Source organism: Dunckerocampus dactyliophorus, chromosome 13 (assembly GCF_027744805.1).
Source record: "Dunckerocampus dactyliophorus isolate RoL2022-P2 chromosome 13, RoL_Ddac_1.1, whole genome shotgun sequence".
Classification (NCBI taxonomy): domain Eukaryota; kingdom Metazoa; phylum Chordata; class Actinopteri; order Syngnathiformes; family Syngnathidae; genus Dunckerocampus; species Dunckerocampus dactyliophorus.
The window spans coordinates 12,997,431-13,018,682 of NC_072831.1; the positions used below are offsets into that span (position 1 = coordinate 12,997,431).

Consider the following 21,252-nt stretch of genomic DNA (forward strand, 5'->3'; position numbering starts at 1 on the left):
AAGCAGTAAAATTTAAATGTGAAAATACTGTATAAAAAACACGGTTATCATAATTGAAGCATTGGAACACATGGGCTAAAAGAATATAATTTATTAACATAGAGCTTAATATATGCATATAAGCATACAAAGCTATGTCACTAGAAAAATGGACACAAATATTGACGTAAAGAAATGGTTTCAGGCTAGCTAATACGACATAGGCTACTGTTGAACTGACTCACAAAGAAATTAACAAAGTGTTTTAATTTCACAGAATGTTTTGAGGCACTTGAGATCATTACGAGAACACGAGGTACAACTGTGGAAAATAACCTGCAAGTTGAGGAAGGTTGGTGGTCATGAGTGAGATCCTACCCTTAAAACACTTTGCTGTCATATTGCACTGACAAGATGTAACAAGACTCACACCAACTTCGACACATGGTACTGTACCTTGAAAAAAATATTACAGTACATCAATACTTCAAGACCTTGAAACAAATGACCGCTTAACACCCCTTACTGTTTTGTAATACATATTTAGTGTCATCTTCAAGTAAAACTGTTTAAAAGTCCCAGGATTCCATCCACTTCACTCTAGCCATTGAGCTCCCAGGTTCGTGTGCCAAAGGGCCCGTCATGCCATAGGTGAGTGGGTGGAACAGGTAGAAACTGTCAAAGAGAAAATTTGACTAATTCACAATTATCTATACTTAGCAATGCAAAACTTAAATAAAATACATTTTATGACCAAGGCTCACCTGTAAAGAATAACTAAGAGAATAAACACCATCCACACTCTCTGTAGCTGCTCACAAAACGGCAAGGGGAGCAGAAGGTCGGCCATCTTCAACAGGAAGTCCAGTGTGATTCCTGTGAGAAGCAAACATTGCTATAAATGTGTGTCCTCTTTAGCATAACAAGCAGACATGCTGTATTGGGAGATGCTACCTGTCAGCATGCTGTTAAAGAGCATGGCAGGAAAATAGTGATGGAAGTAGAGGACCCGGCCCATTGTGTAGAAAGGTATGTAGTGCAGTAGCCAACCAAGGAAAAAGAGGCCTCCTCCTCTCATGAGCACAAAACAATGTTCTGAAACACAACAGGTAGGATTCCATTTCTGTCCTTGGAGGTACAATACAGGCTTTGTACCCATTCCACAGCCAAAAGAGTACATGTATATCGCCAGTTTGTATACATCAAGTGTACAACGAGAATCTTTGTGCATCAGTCCCGAGTCGACCCTACCTCTCCTTCTTTGGCTCACAGAGACACCTCTTTGGAAGGCAACCGAGGTTACTGCAACCAGGATCAGATACAATCCCAAACATGCCAGATTCAGCCACCACACCACCTAAGAACATGTTTTATCACAAGCATAATAATGCGTGTAGATGGAACTAAAATGAATGAAATGATTCACACTAAACCACTTACAGGGTTGCCAAGCAAGTAGACACGATACTCTGTTTCATTCACTCCAGAGAATCTCAATCCCTTCACAAAAGAGTAGCATTTACTTGAAATGATGCATGCGTTTTCACAATAGATTTCATCCCAACACACCTGGTAGTTGATTGGCCAGTGCCAGGGTTTGGAGGTCACCTCATTGTCTTTAGGCTTCAAACCGCTGTTGCCCTAAAGAAAGGCAAGTTTCAACATGATTGCAGAAAAGTACAATCTAGCAGACCTTATCTTTCACTTACTCTTATCATAACAATGTGGGACTCTATTAGGATTTCAAGAAAATGAGGCTTCAGCACAGACAGGCTGATGTTGGGCACTGCAGAAGAAGAACACAGTCAAACCTCAGTTTTGGAATGCCCCTGTTTATGTATGGTTCTGTTTTTCATGAAAATTTACACCACAGTTTTGCCTAGATTCTGGTACACAGTCTTGGCTATTCTAAAATAGTGTGTAACTGTTGTATTATACCCTTTGGTACTGGCTAGTTTTGCTTGTGATACTTAGTTTACATAATACTACAGCATCCTGTAAGGCAGTGATTCTCAACTGCTGGGTCCACCTGTTTCCAGTGGGCCGCGGGTATTTGTTTGGGCCAAAGAAAAAATCCTATGAAAATAGTGTAATGATCCGATGTCCGTGAATGCACCTTGCGTTCCTGTCTGTGCTACCTGCTTGCTACGTTGCCACGAGGTGCATGCCGTGTTTCTGGGCAGCCTTTGTCAAGCTTGAGCAGGAGGGGAAGGACATGGGATGGAGACCTAACGTGCCCTCTGTGGCTCAGGGTATGGTGGGGTGCGGTGAGCAGATATCAGTGGGAGAAGAGCGTGCCATAAAGAGAGAAACAGCATCTCACTGCTGCAGCTCACAAGTCGGGTGGCGGAATTCCGCCAACAATGAAGACTCCCAAGTACATGATGAGGGGAGATGGCCCTCCTGTTACATTAAACTTAAAAAAAAAGTAGCAAGTGACAACACTTAGATAAAGAAGGTGAGAAACACTACTGAATTTAAGAAAGAAGTCGAAGTAAAACACAAAGGTGGCGTCTGTATGGCTCTCCCTTTCTCTCCTCCATCGTGGCCAACAAAAATCTTCAATAAAAGATAAAAGTTATGTTAAATGTGATGATAAATCTTCATTTATCCATTTAATTTGCATCATTTTTTGCATGTTAAAACTATGATTATTCTCTCCAAAATGTGCTTTGTGTTATTTTTGGGTGTCTGGAACGTATAAACTGGATATGAAATGGATCTACGTTTCTAATGGAAACATTTATTTGGTTTTCGACTGACCCTTAATTAGATTAATAGTGAAAACTCAGGTATCACTGTATACAAGGTTAAATGCTTGCTAAGGAAATGTACAGTTAGTAAACTACAGGTGATTTGAGGGACATGTGCAACATACATTTGGGATTGATGTGATCTTCGATATTCCACTGAGAGCTGAGAGTCTCCTTTAAGTAGGGACTGCAGGTGACCTCCACTTGTTCCCAGCCCCTGAAGAGAAATGTGTGGTCAAGCTTGGATATTCCCAACATGCTAAACAGATAAGATTACACTAACCATTTGGGAAGGGTTTTCCCAGAGGAGAAAAGGACGCAACCGGTAGCTTTGTGCAGAAAACGAACTTTGCTGCGCAGCACCTTCACCGGGTCACCTGTGCGACCTCCACACACCTCAACCCTCCAAAGGTCGTTGTTGTCACCTGTACCGTTCTGAACACACACAAACAGACAGCAATGGGTGTGACATATTAAGATAATATTAAAAAAGAAACTACCTTTGTTAGCATGTATAACAGTGATCCTCCCACTCAGGCCAGCTTGCACACTGCCCAAGCTCGATCCCACAACCACACATCCCCACCGAGAGTCGAGCACACGAGCGCAGGCTCTCAAACCACTGACGAGCGGCTTTTAAGGATGTGTTGAAACCATTTTATTTATTGTTCAAATCATTACACATGCAGAGGTAGATAAAACTGCTGAATGCTGACCACTTATAATACTTCATCCTGACATCTTGTGGAGTTAATAAAAACTAAACAAGGAGGTTGCATACAGCCACAGCTGTTAATGCCGACGGTTTGCTAGTTAGAGACCCTGTCGGTTGTTTGCTTTGTTGACCACGACCCGGTGACTATTGTAGTCGGCAGTTCATTGACAACAGGTGTTGACTGGAACTTTTACGGCAGGGGTGTCCACTGAGGACTGCAAACAGACAAATTGAAGGATGCGGGGGGGCATTTTGTGTATTAAAGATGATAAAACCAACCCGATGTTGCTCAATATATGCTAAACTACACGAGCCAAACATCTGTATCTTAGCTTTGTGTTATAGGTGACATCATGTCTAATAATATATCTCATTAATTATTATTTTACTTTTAGAATATGCCAAAGGCCAATAAAATATGAGCAGTGAACCAAAAATAGGATATCGTAGGGTAATACGGGAAATAGGATAACCCTGTAACGCACACAAGTCAAACAATCCAGACTGTAGTCTGAGTTTAGTACACAATCTTCAGTGCGAGTACACCTTTAATGCTTACTCACCATGCCATAACCCGTAACCTGGAAGTGCTTCTTAGTCAGAGGAGCCTCATGGAGGTGACTGTGAAGGTTGCGAGTCGTCCTGAGGAAACCAGGAAGAAAAACAACCATGAGTGAAAAGTGCTTGTGTTATGAAACAGGGATAAGTCAACTTTATTGTTCTGACTCTTTGTGCTCCAATCTGATGATGTCACCATGACGGACGAGATCAGGCGCTCCCCGCTGAGCTAGAAAGCAACGAAGAATGTAATACTGTTAAAGTTACGACTGAAGTGAAAGTTGGGTCTCCTTACAGTTTGTATCATTCTGCCTGTGAACCAGCCACAAGTTGTTGTAGTCCTTGTGCAAGTAGGCTGTAACCTGACAACAAACACACACACACACACACAACATATATAATTAATGGAGGGCATATTGTAGAACCAGTATTATAATTAACAACAATGTTTTCTTCGTGTCCTGACCTGCTGCTGCTTTGCCCCCACTCCTTCTGGGTATAAGTGCCAATGAGAGTGCAAATAGCCTCCAGCAATGCGAAGGTTTTTTAGCGTGATGGTGGAGCCGTATGCCAGATCTACAGAAGAATAACACATTTCATTACATACGTGGAATTCATAGAAGGACATGTGGTTTAATGAAAAATATACTGTGTCTCACACTCAGGCATGGATGCGTTGTGCAGGTTGTTCCCAATGAGGCGAGACTGGAAGGCGGAACTGAAGAAACCATCTCCTGGTCCACTGGTAAGAAACAGAGCAAATTGATGATAAGTAATTAATTGTGTGACACCAAATTGCATCCAACAGTTGCTCTCACCTTTTGTTTAGCACAACAAAGTGGATTGCAAATATTGTAACATAGAGGAAGACAGGAAGCAGGATGAGCGCGACGACCCGAGCCAGGAGGTGCTTTACGAAGTCCACCTCGGAGCAGGAAATAATATTTAAAAGTATTGCATTTCCATCATTCCTATCACAGATATGTTTACCAGCATCAGGTCCAGATCTCCCAAAAGCCTCCAGAGGTCAGACACTGTATTCAGTCCCACCAGCAGGATGACAAACAGACCCACAAACTTCACCCCAAGAGCTCCAGAAAGATTGACACCAGTTAGTACCATCCAAAACCACCAGGGAGCAGAAAAAGGCCTGAAAACAACAGAAGAAATGCAATGGCCAATTAAAAGGTCAAAAAAAAAAATTTAACTATAATATGAGCAAAAAATAGAAGAACATCACCACCGGCTAGCATATGTGGTCTCAGAGAAGCTATCGTCAATTAGCAGTCATTTCTCAGTTCTATTTACACCTGATTTTTTGCTTGTAATATTCAACTTTATTCTACACTTTCATCCAATTACTGTATATTATCAAATTAAAAACGTACTTACCATAATATTACAACTTCTTTTTTTTCATTACCGGGACGTTTTCTTGTGCTGTTTCAAATTTATTTCTGCAACATCACAACTTTTCCCCCCCCAAAATATGACTATTCCTCGCATGAGCTTCACAGTTCAATTAGCATTAACAATTCATTCTATAAGGCTTTATATTTGGAACATTACGGCATTTCTCCTTGTGATACTGTACACTTTATTTTCGCAACATTACAACCCTTTTCACAACCAACGTAACTTTCTTCTTTCATTATTACGAACATACTGTATAATATTTCAATCTACCTGTGTTGTTGTTGGTTGAACTTGACCATGCTCAGTACTGCTGCCATGATGAAGAACATGAGTATAGGGTCCAACAGAATGTACTGGGAAATAGTGATGCAGCCAGTGTCTGTTAAGAAGATGTGGACAGTATAAATACATATTTCTATGTCTCTAGACTCTAGAGCAGGGGTATGGAACCTACGGCTCGGGAGCCAGATGAGGCTCTTTTGATGACTGCATCTGGCTCTCAGACATTTCTTAACACCATAAAATGTGTTTATTTTAATTTGTTTTCCTGACATTTCAAAGTAAAACATTACAGAACTCACAGTGTTAAAAATAACATTACAAATATGCATTCTAATGCATTTTCCTCCATCCATTTTATTTTCTAGCGCAATGCCAGCTGTCCTTCCCATATTTTACATGTCAGACACCAAAACTTGATTATTATTGGGGTCATCCCTCCTTTAACACTCGAACTCCCAAGGCAGTCATTTTGACTGTTTTCAAAATTTGCAATGTCATAACTTGGTTAAAAAAAAAAACCTATGTACCCATAGGACCCTGACTTTTCCTAAATGTGTGTATATTTTATTCTAACATTGTTTTATCATTAAAATTTCAAAACAGAAAAGAGATCTGAGTATTACTACCTCGAATGACCATAGCAGTCAAATTGACTGCCTGCTTTTTACAGGGGGTGTCATATTTCACTATTTGCTACATTTTTCCCGCCCTTCCTCCTGCTCTATTGGCTGTTTGTTTTTTATGCTCTGTGATGCTAAAACCTAGCTGTAGCTTCACTCTAAACCCAAGAGAGACAAAAATGACACGTAGAAAGAAGGTGACAGCTATGGAGGCTTTAGCCTTGCTTCAGAGAAAATGGTTGCAGTTTGAGTTTGCATGTGTAATTGCAGAGAAGTTATGCTGTGTCAATTCAATCAAACACTCAATCACTATAGTTTTCATTTAGTGTCCTGATGTGTTTTTTACCTATTCCACCAATTTATTTTTAGATCTTTTTAATGATAATCCAAATTATATACAAAGAGTCAAAATGACTGCTATGGTCATTCTAGTAGTTGCAGAATTCTGGTAGACCGAGTGTTAATCAAATAGTCAGCTAATTGTGCAGAGACAACCCTTTTGAAGAAAAAGGAAAAGAAAGAAAGATACGGAGTACGGTGCAAAACCATGCAGCACCCGAAGTCGCATTCATAGTAAAAAGTAATTTACTTATTATTGGTTAGTTTCAATATACCAACATTATTAAAAAAAGAATACATTCAGAGACTTATTATATTCTAAAATTGTTAATCTTCTTTAAATATACACACATTTGGTTGTATTCGGTGTTAAAAGATATGATACGGCTCTCACGGATATACATTTTAAAATAAGTGGCTTTCATGGCTCTCTTTGCCAAAAAGGTTCCCGACCCCTGCTCTAGAGGCAGCTAATTTTGATAGGACCGGGCTTGGGGACGAGACGTACCAAATATGAGCAGAGTAGCAGCGATGAGAGCAGCAGTGTGAGAATGAGACAGCTCCAACACAATGAGGTAGGCAAAGATGGGGAGAAAGGAGCCTAACCCTGCACATAACTGGAGGGAAAACAACAACATGCATTTCAACAACAGCTATGGTCAGATATAAAAAAGTATGTATTATTGACCCAAATATATGACAACTCTGAATATAAGACAAAGCCAGTTTTTCAAAACTTGTTTTGGGAAGAACATTAAACTAAATAAAACAGCAGTGCAATGAAGTGAGTGAGCACGTCAGACTCGGAACGCTATTCCAGTCCAGTCCACTTCCAGTAACAGCTTTTCGCTTTCCTAAGCACGTCTTTCTACATACACCTGTACATTACACGCTGCAATATTGTATTTTTTTGCTGCTCAACAGTCTTTTGGCTATGTACTACAACTGTCACCATTTTCTTAAAGTTAGCATCATAACTCCCTCTCTGTCGTCTTGCCCAAGACACTTTTTTCCAATCGGGTCTCTGTTGCAAAAATAAGACGATGCGTCTTTTTCTGAAAATGTATTATATTCGGGTCAATATGAGAATTCCCAAATGTGGTGTGTGGCATACCCCTCTCATCCCCCAGTAGTTGTGGTGTTCATAGTTATCTCCAGGTTTTGTGAATGGAAAGGTGCCGTCGTAACCACTCATGTAACCAGCTAGTCCAATCAGCAACTGAAAAACAGCAAAAATATGCAAAAAACTAAAGAACAAACATCTTGACATCTTAAGTCTTAAGTCTTACCTTTCCAAGAGGAGGGTGGACGTCAAAAAAGAAGGTCCTGTTGATGTAGTAGCTTCCCATCTTCCCGAAGTGTGTCTCATCCCAGCTGAAAGACACAGAAGAGAGAAACAATATGAAATATAAATAACGGTGATGGTTTACATGCACAACACTCACCACACATGAGGGGGCTCTTTTATTTTGTAGAGGCGTGTAGAAAAGGAGAGTCCAGCCACCAACAGAAGCAAACCGCTTCTGCTGGGGGGTTCATCATTGCTGGAACGTCTTCTTCTATGGTAGCTCTCACCATGTGTCTCATCGGGTTGCAGACAGTCATCTTTTGACAAGTGAGAATCCTTTTTGTCATTTGGTGGAGCAGCGCGTGGAGTTTTAAAGGTCTGAAGCTTTCGGTTTCGTATTGTTGTGTCCCCTGTTATGTAAGAGTGTGCGGTGCATTGTTTATTTTCCATTAGAATACTAGACTGGAAAGAAAATGTCCATTACCACTCATGAGCTAGCACGTCCAGTGCTAATGTTTTGCTAATACATTTGAATTACGAACCCCTAGGGCACACACCGTGAACGCATTGATTTCCACTGACCACATGTGCCAGTGCTGGTCCCTGAATGCGTCACAACGTGTTCTACAAGTTACAGTGCATTCAATTAATGCCGTACTTATCCTAGCTTGTCCACGTTTAAATCCATTATTTCATTACAAAGGATATTTCCAAACAACTATCCACACACCTGCAGATTCACGCTCATATATCTTACTGTTTTGTTAACAAACACAATATTTACGTTCGCAACATAGAGTAAAATGGATAATAAATACAACTTTATGCAGGCTCGAGCTTCACAGGGATAGCCAGGCTTCTCTAGCGTGGTGGTTTGTGGGATTTGTAGTCTATTAAATTGGTCATCTGGGCATGCGTATCCCAAGATGCTCCACGCTTAGGAAAACTGGCTCCATCGTAAACCAATAAGAAGACGGGAAAGACAACCCTGTGTGTGTTTTATGTTGACCACTAGAGCGCAGTAGAACACAGTCAATACAGCATACTCCATGCCACATAACACTATTTCCAAAAGGGTTTTCTAATTTATTAATGATGATTTTTTTTAAAATTATTGTATGCGTCTTTTACTGTGTTATTTTTTGACAAAATAACTTCACACAAGGCAAATGAAAAACACTTTCATGTCCACAAATTACTAACTGGTTATAAGAAGTAGGTTACAATGTAATATGTCACAAAAAGTAGTACAGTAAACAGTATTTTATGATATCCTTTCATGGGACAGCACTAAAGAAACAACACTTTGATACGATGTACAGTAAAGTAGTCAGTGCACAGCTTGGGTAGCAGTGTAAATGTACTGCCCCTCAAAATAACTTGACACTCAACCATTAATGTCTAAACCACTGGCCAGGAAAGTGAGTACACCCCTAATGAAAGACCATTATTTTCCAACACAGCGTAACTCTCCTGGGCACGGAGTTCACTAGAACATCACAGGTTGCCTCTGGAATCCTCTTTCAGGCCTCCATGACAACAGAGTGAATCTAGTGGATGTTCATCACCTTGCACTCCTCCACCTTCCGTCTGAGGATGCCCAAACAGATGCTCAGTAGGGTTTAGGTCCATGCTCTGCTTCAGTATGTCACGATATACTGTATGTCACAATAGCAACAATGTTGGCATTCATGTGTCCCCTCAATGAGCTGTGCTCCCCAGTGACTGCTGACTTTGTAGAGTGGCAAACCACCTGTTCCTGAATGTCGACAAGACCAAAGAGCTGGTGATCAACTTCAGGAGGAAGGTGACTTCAGTGGAGCCTGTCACCATTCAGGGCTGGGAGGTGGCAATAGTGGACCACTACAAGAATTGGGAGTCCACATGAACTGCAGATTGGACTGGAAGGACAACAGCAATCTTGGTAGACAGCTTTGCTGTTGTCCTTGATGAGCAGACTCTACATGGTATGAGCAGACTCTACTTCTTGAGACTCGACTCCTCCAGTTCCTCTCCCACAGTGAACGCTACAGGACTTCATTCATTCCACCCGCGATCCAGCGCTACATTATCTCACGGGTCTATAAAAGATAATTCACAACATTATTGCGCCCTTCTGTCTGCCCTCCCTTGTATGAAGTTTACATTTACTTGTATTTACTTATATTTTTACACAGTATTTGTAAATATACAAATCTTGTTTATCTTATATTCTTTTTATTTTATTATATTTTACTCATATTGCACTGCATTTTATTTAAGAGTGTTTTTCTTTTTCTTCTGCAATCGAGCTACTGTAACCAAGCAATTTCACTCCAATTCCACTCTTTCAGTCAAGCAATGCTGGCAGCACTCATACGTCTATTTTACAAACATAACCTCTGGATATGACGCTGTGCACGTGCACTCAACTTCCTTGTTGGACCATGGCGAGGCCCGTTGTGGGTGGAAGCTGTCCTGTAAACGCGCCGCATGGCTTGGCCACTGTGCTGCAGCTCAGTTTCAGGGTGTTGGCAATCTTCTTATAGCCTAGAACATCCTTATGTGGCGCAACAATGACATTTTTCACATCCTCAGAGACTTCTTTGCCACAAAGGTCAATGTTGAATTTCCAGTGACCAGTATGAGTGAGTGTGAGCGCGATAACACCACCACACCTAAGGCCTTGTAAGACTAGTGAGTCACATGACCCTGAGGAGTTTAACATAGAGGTGTACTGACTTTAGTTAGTTAGACATTCATGGCTGTGTGTAGAGTTATTTTGAGGGGACAGTAAATTTACAGTTATCCGAGCTGCACACTGACTACTTTACATTGTATTAACATGTCGTCATTAGTGTTGTCCCATGAAAAGCTACAAAATATTTGCAGAAGTGCGTACTCACTTTTTGTGACATACTGTATGGTCTATGTAAGAAAACACCCAACAGATTCACAATGTATTTTTTACGTTTTTATTTGGATGACTGACAGTGATTACAGTCAAGAGGTAAACAAAATGAATGAGCATGATATTTCCAATGACCACATCATTACAACAAAACATCATCATTAAGTCATTTGGGATTTTATAGGGCCTCAACTGTTCCAACTTTGGCCCAAATGTTGGACTTCCTGTCTGGTTCAGGTGATAATTAGAGCAGCACAGTTAGAGTACAGTGCACATCGCATGGAAACATTTGTACAGTCGCAGGGTTTATAGTTCATTAATGTAGGTTAAATTAGACTTTACAGTATATTAGTGTTCTGCTGTCATGATTGCGTGCTTTGCCAGGTGCCCATTAAACAAATGATTGAATCCAACCTGAAAAGAAAAAGTTGAAAAAAAGAAAGCAAAGCAGGCCGAGGCTGTGTATTATGATACATCCATGACATTATGTTGCCAATGAATCATCTTTATCCACAGGTGTAGCTGGTGCTTACATTTCAAACGCATCGTCTTTGTAATGAAATGAAACATGTCTGCTATTAGATTAGAACAGTGCTGCCACTTCCAAAAAAATATATATATTTAATATTCTGCTCCACAGGGCAGGTTATACACGCAGTTCCTCTGGTACAGTGTCAGCCGCTCTCCTCACACATTAAAAGATTTGCTTTAAAAAATATTTTTTTTTTACAGACACATATAAATCTACAAAGCTATGATGTCAGTTTTTTTTTCATGTTTTGCATATTTTATGTCAAACAAAAATATTGGTTGTGCTATGTATGATGCATTGAAAGGATATTTAACAAAAATAATAATACATCGTACTAGAGCTGTACAAAATATACCAAACCTCTCCAGAGGAGCCTTTGTCTTGCATTCAGAGATGCACACAGGAATGAATCATTTGATTAAGAAGTGTACATAAACGCATCGGGTGTTATTTTAGACATTAAAATGTAGCAACACACATTGCTACTTTGTCAAAAAATAAAATAAGTTAATACTGTTAGATTGATTTTTTTTTTTTTTTTAGGAAAAGTGGCAAGTATTGCACCTTTACATTAAAAAACATTACATAATCAGATCCTCATATACATCTATAGTCTTTAAAAGGTAGCGGCTGAAGCCTTTATTTTGAAAAGTTTGGTTGTATTCATTGTCGTCCCAGCTCTTGGTCCACACATTCAACACGTTGCTGTTCTAAGGATTTGAATGCTGATTAATAGAGAAGCAATCGGTTTTGAATGACTTTGTGAGGGGCAAAAAGAAGCGATGCTGACGTGGTGAATTTGACTGTAGGAAATTTTATGACATTTCTGTACTTGTGGCAATCAAATGAAGAAAAATATAGGAAGCAATCGTGCCCTCCAAAGGCCTGAAATAAATAACACAAAAACAGAGAAAATGAAATGGAAAATATATCAAATTGCCAAGAGGGTTAGTGAATGAAAAGCCCAGCCCAGTCCACAAAATCCCTTTAACAGGTGAAGCATTTAATGTCATCTAGTCACTGCACACTCCTCTTATATGTGTATGACGGATAATTAGTGTGTTCTGTTCTGGACGTTTCAGGGTTATTTTGTAGCAGGTTTAGTGCCGGGCCCTTAGGGGGAAGAAGGCCACATAGGGTGAAAGGTCAACTTCGAAGAAGCAGGTAAAAATTCAAATAAAATCAGCGCTAATCAGTCGTCATCTCAGTTTCCTGATTCTCTAAGCTCTGCCTCTGGAATGGCTGGGATGCATTTGTGGGGCTTGGCCGAGGCCACAAAGCCGGGCAAACAGTTGCACTTGTAGGATCCTTCCGTGTTGGTGCACTGGCCGTTCTGACACAACGGCACCTTGTCACTGATGTCCTCACACTCGTTTATGTCTGCGGGCAAAGGAAACATGTTAAACCGGGGTGAGGGAGAATCATTAGCACCCTTGTACTCGACGGTTAGCAACACTGATATTGTGTTTCAATTTTAATGAATTAACTGTGTGTGAAATGTCCTTTAAAAGAATAGTTCATATAGTATCTCACAAAAGTGAGTGCAAACCTCTCATTTCACATTTAATATCCTCTCATGGGACAATACTATAGAAATGAAACTTGGATATACGAAAGAGTAGTAAATTATAGCAGTATGGTTTTACTATCCACTGAAAATGAAACAACACACAGCCATTATTGTCTAAATAGCTGGTAACACAAGTAAGTACACCTTACAGTGAACATGTCAAAATTGTGTCCTAAGTGTGACTATTTAGTGTGAGCACCATTGTTATCTAGTACTGCCTTAATCCTCTTGGGCATGGAATTCACCAGAGCTGCACAGGTTGTTGCTAGAATCTATGACATCACTGGTGGATGATGGACAACCTTGCACTCATCCGCCTTCTGTCCGTGTGAGGATGCCCCACAGGTGCTCAATTCGGTTGAAGCCTGAAAACATACTTGGCAACTCCATCACCTTCATCTTCAGCTTCAGCTTCCTCAGCAAGGCATCTCGGAGGTGTGTTTGGTTTTGTTATCCAGTTTCCAAAGGGATGGGCTCATGCTCTGCTTTGCAATGTCACGTCACATGTTGGAAATCATGTTTCTTCCAATGCTGGCAGCACTCATGCAGCCCTAGACCATGATGCTACCACCACCATGCTTGACTGTCGGTAAGACACAATTAACTGGCGACTCACTTGTGTTTCCAGCTATTTCAACAATAACGGCTGTGTTGAGTCATTTTCAGCAGATAGCAAATCTATACTGCTGTACAACCTGTACACCGACTACTTTTCACCTCTAGTATTGTCTGTTGAGAGGATATACTGTAATAAAATGGTTACTGTGAGGGATGGAATCACTTTTGTGTGAGACTGTATATTTTATTAATCCCGTGAGGGAATTTAAGGATATTGCATCCGAATAATTAATGTTAATGGAATCCCGAGTGATTTCGTCCCCAGACGCTTTTTGTACATCTATAAAAATGGGATATCTGGCTAGTGCTCTCCTAATCGATTTTTTTTTCTCCAAATTTAGGTTTTGTCTGTGTTGTAGCAACTGTTTTTTGTGATACAGTAGCTCCATCATCAAACATCCTCGTCCATGTCTTTATAGCAGCATCAGGCCCCCATCGAGCACTTAAACTGCTCAGAACTCAGAAGTAAAGGTAACACGAGCATCATGAATGTGACAGTCACGTTGTTGGATGAGCCTCCTGTCTACGTCATGTTCTGATGGGCAACGATATTTAGGAAAAGGAAGAATGTAGCATGTGTTGCACCATGTTTCCACTGCCTCGTTATTATTGGCCTTGAAGCTGATAAGCCCGAATGTAGACGGAATATAGTAATCATTGCATTCCATAACAAGACAGTCTCACTTTCTCACAAAACAAACAAAGAACACTGAAAAGACATAAAAATCCCATGTAATAGAGTGAGTGGCGTGGATTCAAGGCCTTACTCTTGGCAGCGAGTAGCTAACAGACAATGCTTTTGGGGAGTAGACTGCTTTCATTAGATCGCTATAAAACACAAGTTAATGCAAGGTTGTTAAATGCAAAGCTTCTCCTTGAGCTGCATGAAGCGTTGCCTCATTGAAATAAATACCAAAGTCTGGCTCCAAAAGGTTTAAATACAAAGGGAGAGATCAGCATTTCAACATTCTGAGAGACGATTAAATCAACTGATGGATCGCATGCGGGCTCCCAGAGGTCCCCCTCTGAGCGGCTTTACACGGAAGGAACACTGTGAGATGTCAGAGTAAGAGCGAACGAACCTATGCAGGCCATCTTATTGAGGTCCAGCTCGTAGCCGTCGAAGCAGTCGCAGGTGTAGCCTTCCCTTACACGAACGCAGCGTCCGTTCTCACAGCCATTCAGGATGCCGCATTCTTCTGCTTGGAGACCTTCAAAGCCCTCGTAGCGCTCTGGCAACACAAAGAACCCATGTAAGATCATGTAGTTATGTAAATAAAAAGCATGCTGTCATTGCATTTCAACAATGGGGCCGGACATGTATTTTTCAAAAAAGTTATTTATTGTAGTGAACGTGCAGGTTCTACATACACTACATGGACAGAAGTCTTGGGACACTCTTGGACTGATACTCCAAAACTTTGTAGAAAGCATTATCTTCAATGTTCACTTCCCAGAAGTACAATGGCCAACTATCCTAATACTTTTCTCCTTATATTGTATGTTTTCTTTTATATCTTTCTAATATCTGTAAACAATAAACATACACTCATTGTCTGCAACACGGTTAAAGTGTCAAAGTGTGGCACAATGACCCTCCTCTCATCGAGCCTCCGCTACGTCCTGAAAAACAGAATTACTGGAGCATATTTTGTGGCATTTTCTTCTGACTCCAGATTCCATTTGCTCTCTCACTGCAGGAACTACAATTCTTTTTTGCCTTTTGCCTTCAAACATAACTGAAGTTAGCTTAGCAGGTTATGCTATTCTTTATTTTTCTCAAGCTGCTGCACCTACCCTGAAGTCTTCTGCCTCACACTTAGGAAACCGGTCTGTTTACAATATTCTGTACCTATAGTCAGTATAATATAATCAAATCCAATAGGACTGCATTGCATCCTATATACTACGTTCTAATGTACCTCTTTCACAGGGTAACCTTAAGATGCTAACTAGATATACTGTACAATAGTTATCATGTCAAAGTAGCCGTACGGGTGCACTCACCGCAGACCATTAAAGCCCCCTCTTTCCAGTGTCCCCATCTAGCTTGCACTCACACTGCTCTACAGCACTTGGTCTTGTTCACATGTGCCACTTCATTATACAACATTGTACAGTATTGATTGACTTTGTGGTGTGTTAAAAGTTTAAAAAATCTTTGTGTAACATCTTTCAGTGCACTAAAGATCCCATTTTATGACGTGCACACCTGCGGCTTATATAACGGTGCGGCTTATATAAGAACAAATCTGTTGTTTCCTCTAAATTTAATGGGTGTGGCTTATACTCCGGTGCGGCTTATACACTGGAATTTATGCTAATATACACCAACCAGAGTGGGGATCCACTGGCCGTGGCTGGTGCTCGCGAGGTCGATACATGGGGAGTCGGGGAGGTGGCTGTCGAATGCTGTAGTCGTTGTCGTTAAACAGAGGGACGCTCTCTGGGATGTCGTACGGTCCAGCGGGTCCACCGTAGTTGTCCCAGTAAGGAGGAACATAAGGCTCGGCAGGATCTTCAGGCCCATCAATGCCGTATTCATAACCCGGACGCTCTCGCAAACTGTCTGAACCTCCTCTCAGAGGCAGGTTGCACATGACTGCATAGTCCTCTGAAAGTAACAGAGCAGAGGTTAGAACTGAAAATATAAACTGATATTGGACCAAATAAACATGATTTTCATTTTCGCACCTGAATCCCTCCTTGGACAAAAGGCACACTGTCCACTCCAGGCGATTCCATACAAGCAGCAGCACTCAGTGTATGTAGTTCTGCGGCCCTGGAGGGGTTCTGAACACATGTTGTCTCCCTCCAGTCGCTGCCAGCAGATGTCCATGTGCACATCGGGGTTAGACTCCACAGTTTCTTTGAAGAAACATTGAAAAAAAAAATTCATACCATTTTTTATTGCTTATGTTGTGCTGCTCTGTGTGTGGTTTTGAGCATGTCACACCTTCTGTTGTGTTGACGCTTATGCAACGCCGCCGGGAGCTGTCCAGGACTAATGGTGGACTACAGAAACAGTTGAAAGAGCCCGCTGTGTTCACGCACACGCCATCCATGCAGGAATTTACAAATTCACATTCGTCATAATCTGGAAAACACAGGGGCAAACAAATATCCAAAATTGATATAGATATAAAACAGTGCAGGGATTTTTTTAAAATACACTTCTAATTTTAAGACCAGTTGAAAAATTGGAAGAATTCACATTTTGCACTTTTGTATCCAAGGATGTTCTAAATAGAGCTTCAAGTAAGCAAAAATATTATATAACAGTATTCACACACTCATGATCTCTTGATCTCAATCCCACTGACATACTTTCCATTGAGGAAGCAGAGTCTGAGGACACAAACGTGGACAGTTCCATCGCCGTGGCTGAGGTATCTGGAGTAGTCAAAACACTCCCCAGTGGCAGAGCTTCGGGAGTGGATGAATTTCGCCCTGAATTCCTCAAGACTCTGGATGTTGAGGGACTGTCTTGGCTGACAGGTCTCTTGAACATTGCGTGGAAGTTGGGAACAGTACCTCTGGATTGGCAGACTGGGGTGGTGGTCCCAAGAGTGACCGGAGGGTGTGTGAGGGTGGGATCACACTCCTCAGCCTCCCTGGGAAAGTCTATTCCAGGGTGCTGGAGAGAAGAGTACGACCGTTAATCGAACCTCGGTTACAGGAGGTGCAATGTGGTTTTCGTCCTGGTTGCGGAACACTGGACCAGCTCTACACCCTTGCGAGGGTACTGGAGGGTACTTGGGAGTTTGCCCAACTGGTCTACATGTGCTTTGTGGACTTGGAAAAGGAATTTGACCGTGTCCCTCGTGGTGTCCTGTGGGGGGTGCTCCGAGAGTACGGGATTGGTGGCGTGCTACTACGTGCCATTCGGTCCCCGGTCCAAGGCATCAAGGGAGTCCACTTCGGTGGCCTTAGGATCTCCTCTCTGCAATTTGCAGACGATGTGGTCCTGATGGCCTCATCGGGGCTGTGACCTTCAGCGTATACTAGGGCAGTTTGCATCTGAGTGTGAAGCTTTTGGGATGAGACTCAACACCTCCAAATCTGAGGCCATGGTTCTCAGTCGGAAAAGGGTGGATTGCTCCCTCCGGGTTGGGAATGAGGTCCTTCCCCCAGGTGGAGGAGTTCAAGTATCTCAGGGTCTTGTTCATGAGTGAGGGAAGGTTGGAGCTTGAGGGCGACAGGCGGATCGACGCAGCGTCTGCAGTAATGCAGTCACTGTCGTGGTGAAGAGAGCTGAGCCGGAAGACAAAGCTCTCAATTTACCAATCAAACTATGTTCCCACCCTCACCTATGGTCATGAGCTTTGGGTTGTGACGGAAAAAACGAGATTGCGTATACAAGCGGCTGAAATGAGTTTCCTTCGTAGGGTAGTTGGACTCTCCCGAAGAGATGGGTGAGGAGCTTGGTCATCCGGAAGGCTGCTGCTCCTTCACATCGAGAGGAGCCAGTTGAGGTGGCTTGGGCACCTAGTCCGGATGCCTCCCGGACACCTCCCTGGTGAGGTGTTCCGGGCATGCCCAGCTGGGAGAAGGCCCCGGGGCAGACCTAGGACACACTGGAGGGATTATGTCTCACAGCTGGCCTGGGAACTCCTTGGTGTCCTCCCAGTGGAGCTGGAGGAGGTGGCCGGGGACCAGGAAGTCTTGGCTTCCCTACTGAGACTGCTGCCCCCGCGAGCTGCCTGAGCAAGGCCTCTTGCAGCGCATCATTGCTGCTGAGGTTGGACACAGTAAGACGATCATTTAAAAGTTATTTTAAGATCTTTAGGGTTATGGAACAAAAAAATCAAATGGTAGACCCAAAAAAATGTCACCGGCCCTGAGCTCGAGGGTCCGATTGACTGTCTGTCAATAAATGGGATGATCCCTGGCCCAAATGAAGGTTGTTACTGGTGCAGTCCAATAACCATCAGACGGCATCTCCAAGAGAAGGGTTTTAAGAAGAAAAAACCTCTTCAAAGGCCTCGTCTCCTTCAACGCCACAAAATTGCCCATTTGGAATTTTCACGCCAGCACCAAACGTGGGATATTGAAAGGTGAATGAAAGTTTTATTCTCTGATGTGAAAAAAATGGAACCTTGATGGTCCTGATGGCTTCCAACATGACTGGCATTACAAAGAGTTACAAAAAGTTTTCCACATGGTACAGTGAAGGGGGCGCCATCATTATCTGGGGTGCTTTTTCCTTCAATGGAACAATGGAACTTCAGGTTGTGCAGGGGTGTCAAACGGCAGATGGCTATATGGAGATGTTGCAGGGGGCATTACTCATGATTGAAGGCCCTTGTCTGTGTGGTAATGACTGGGTTTTGAACAGGACAATGCTACAGTTTACAATGCCTGCCTGACAAAGGGCTTCTTCCAGATGAATAATGTCACTCTTCTGAACCATCCTGTGTGTTCCTCTAATCTAAATTCAACTGAGAACATTTGGAGATGGATGGCAAGGGAAGTTCACAAAAATTAACATCAGTTCCAGACAGTGGATGCCCATCTTCACCACCTGAAGCAACATTCCCACTAGCCTCCTGGAAACACTAGTATCAAGCATGCCCAAACCATTTTTTGATATGATTAACAAAAGTGGCGCAGATACTCATTACTCAGTCCTTTTTTAAAAATTTTATTTTTTATTTTGGGGGGGCGTTCAGGATTTTTTTGAGCTATGGTCTTAAATTTGATCATTTAATGAACAGCCTATTTCACTTTAATGGTGTTTTGCAATAAATTACTAACTGAAATTTGTTTTTGTCTCACTCCCATTTCTTCTTTTTGCATTTTGAAGCTCTATTTAGAACCTCCCTAAAATCCAACAGGGGAAAAAAAAAATTAGGTGTGTAAGTACAACTCCATTTGTCAAATAAAAAATATTGTAAAAATTCTATTCTTTACGTTTGACATTTTATTTATTTTTTTCCTTTTTACAATTTTGATATAGCACCATTATCTCAACATTGCACAACGTTTAGCTTTGAGAGACATTGCATATCATTGCATATTGCATTACAAAGAAAGCTTCTGGCTTTATTTACAAGCACAAAAGAATCTGGTACACAATAAAAAGTTCAACCATTCACTTTGTGACAGAAAGCAATAAGCCTAATGGGACATGTGGTGTCAATAAGAGCAGCCAGAACACTAGCTATGGTCTCTAATATGGACTATTCTACAGCTGCAGTGCAGTGGTTCACATCAATCATTGATTTTAAATGTCAAAGAAAAAAAAAGGATACTTTTCTTACCAACACACTCGAGCCTGACATTGTCATAGTAGAATCCAGAGCGACAGTAGCAGGTGTAAGAGGAGAAGAGGTTTACACACTGTCCATTCTTACAAATGTCTGATCCAAACATTTCACATTCATTAGCATCTGAGGAAAAAATAACAGAGACACACACCTTGGCGTGACATAAGCGCAAGAAACAAACAAAATATTAACACTGTTTTAGGAAATATTGCTTTTAAAGCTGTCGGGACACAGCGCTGTTAAAGTAATAATCCAGGTATGCATCCCATTGAGCCTTGGCATTAGGCAGCCTCGTTAAAGGGTGGTGAGGGATTGCGTTTGTTTACCTGGCTTTAAAAGTGGCTGAAAGTGAAAATAAAACATGCTAGTGCCAGTAGTGAGGAAGCTATAAAAGCCAAGGTATGTTATTAAAATAAGTACCGATGTAGAGTCGCTGTTCGGCCAGACTTTGAGTAGAGGAAGCAGGCAGGGGTATTGATCCGCTGCCATGAGGGCACAACTGGTGATGGTCATCTGAAAAAAAAAAAAAAACGGTGTTATTAGAATAGAATGGCATCATGCTATAGTCACTGGGGATGGGCATAATAAATTGTTAAGAATTATGTAGAAATCACTGATAAACTGTAAGTGAGGCAAAATGGAGTGCACTTCTTGGCGGCAACCAGCAGAGGCACCGTTGATTCAGTCTTAACTATTTTGTGGCCTGAAGAAGAAGACAGATGATTAAGACCACTCATCCAAGAGCTCACAAAAGATCCCACAACAACATCCAAAGAACTGCAGGCCTCACTTGCCTCAGTTAAGGTCAGTGTTCATGACTCCACCATAAGAAAGACACTGGGCAAAAACGGCCAATATGAAAAACACCACTGAACAAAAAGAACATTAAGGCTCATGCCAATTTTGCCAGAAAACATGATGATCCCCAAGATTTTTGGGAAAATACTCTGTGGGTCTGACGAGACAAAATTTGAACTTTTTGGAAGGTGTGTGTCCCATTACATCTGGCGTAAAAGTAACGCTGTATTTCAGAAAAAGAACATCATACCAACAGTAAAATATGGTGGTGGTAGAGTGAAGGTCTGGGACTGTTTTGCTGGAGAAAAACAAAATAAAAACTTTCGAGTGGCCTAGTCAAGGTCCTCACCTGAATCCTACTGTGATGCTGTAGCATGACCTTAAAATGGCGGTTCATGCTCAAAAACCCTCCAATGTGGCTGAATTACAACAAGAGACTTTCTAAGAGACTCATTGCAAGTTATTTCAAACGCTTGATTGCAGTTGTTGCTGCTAAGCGTGGCCCAACCAGTTATTGGGTTTAGGGGGAAATCACATTTTCACACAGAGCCATGTAGGTTTGGATTTTTTTTCTCCCTTAATAATGAAAGTTTCACTTAAAACTGCCTTTTGTATTCAGCTATGT

The 21,252-nt window shown here is 41.6% G+C and overlaps 2 protein-coding genes across 8 annotated transcripts in view; both read right to left on the reverse strand.

Moving 5' to 3' along the window:
- Positions 1-76: 76 nt before the first annotated feature.
- pomt2 (protein-O-mannosyltransferase 2) lies at positions 77-8,821 on the reverse strand. Of its 4 annotated transcripts, XM_054795560.1 has the most exons (21): positions 8,108-8,821; positions 7,952-8,036; positions 7,777-7,881; positions 7,171-7,279; positions 5,692-5,800; positions 4,996-5,155; positions 4,824-4,930; positions 4,665-4,747; positions 4,472-4,581; positions 4,301-4,367; positions 4,174-4,234; positions 4,011-4,089; positions 3,016-3,167; positions 2,858-2,949; positions 1,689-1,765; positions 1,549-1,620; positions 1,420-1,479; positions 1,231-1,336; positions 934-1,074; positions 744-855; positions 77-654 (listed from the first exon to the last, which is right to left on the reverse strand). In XM_054795560.1, the coding sequence occupies exons 1-21, from the start codon at positions 8,398-8,400 to the stop codon at positions 549-551; spliced, it is 2,286 nt and encodes a 761-aa protein (XP_054651535.1). In that variant the 5' UTR covers positions 8,401-8,821; the 3' UTR covers positions 77-548. The 4 variants fall into 4 exon arrangements, with proteins under 4 accessions (XP_054651535.1, XP_054651537.1, XP_054651534.1 ...); XM_054795562.1 differs by lacking the exon at positions 1,420-1,479; XM_054795559.1 differs by having other exon boundaries at positions 1,420-1,620.
- A 2,055-nt stretch (positions 8,822-10,876) lies between these two features.
- LOC129192067 (latent-transforming growth factor beta-binding protein 2-like) overlaps positions 10,877-21,252 on the reverse strand; it is a 128,897-nt gene continuing 118,521 nt past the window's right edge. For 3 of the 4 annotated variants that reach the window (XM_054795558.1, XM_054795557.1, XM_054795556.1), the window contains 7 exons: positions 20,250-20,342; positions 19,824-19,952; positions 16,517-16,657; positions 16,255-16,428; positions 15,896-16,174; positions 14,643-14,792; positions 10,877-12,752 (listed from right to left, as the gene is read on the reverse strand). In XM_054795558.1, the coding sequence (XP_054651533.1) occupies positions 12,577-12,752; positions 14,643-14,792; positions 15,896-16,174; positions 16,255-16,428; positions 16,517-16,657; positions 19,824-19,952; positions 20,250-20,342 (1,142 nt within the window). In that variant the 3' untranslated portion in view covers positions 10,877-12,576. Of the gene's footprint in view, positions 12,753-14,642; positions 14,793-15,895; positions 16,175-16,254; positions 16,429-16,516; positions 16,658-19,823; positions 19,953-20,249; positions 20,343-21,252 lie in introns of those variants that run through there. The other variant, XR_008573341.1, reaches the window with a different exon arrangement.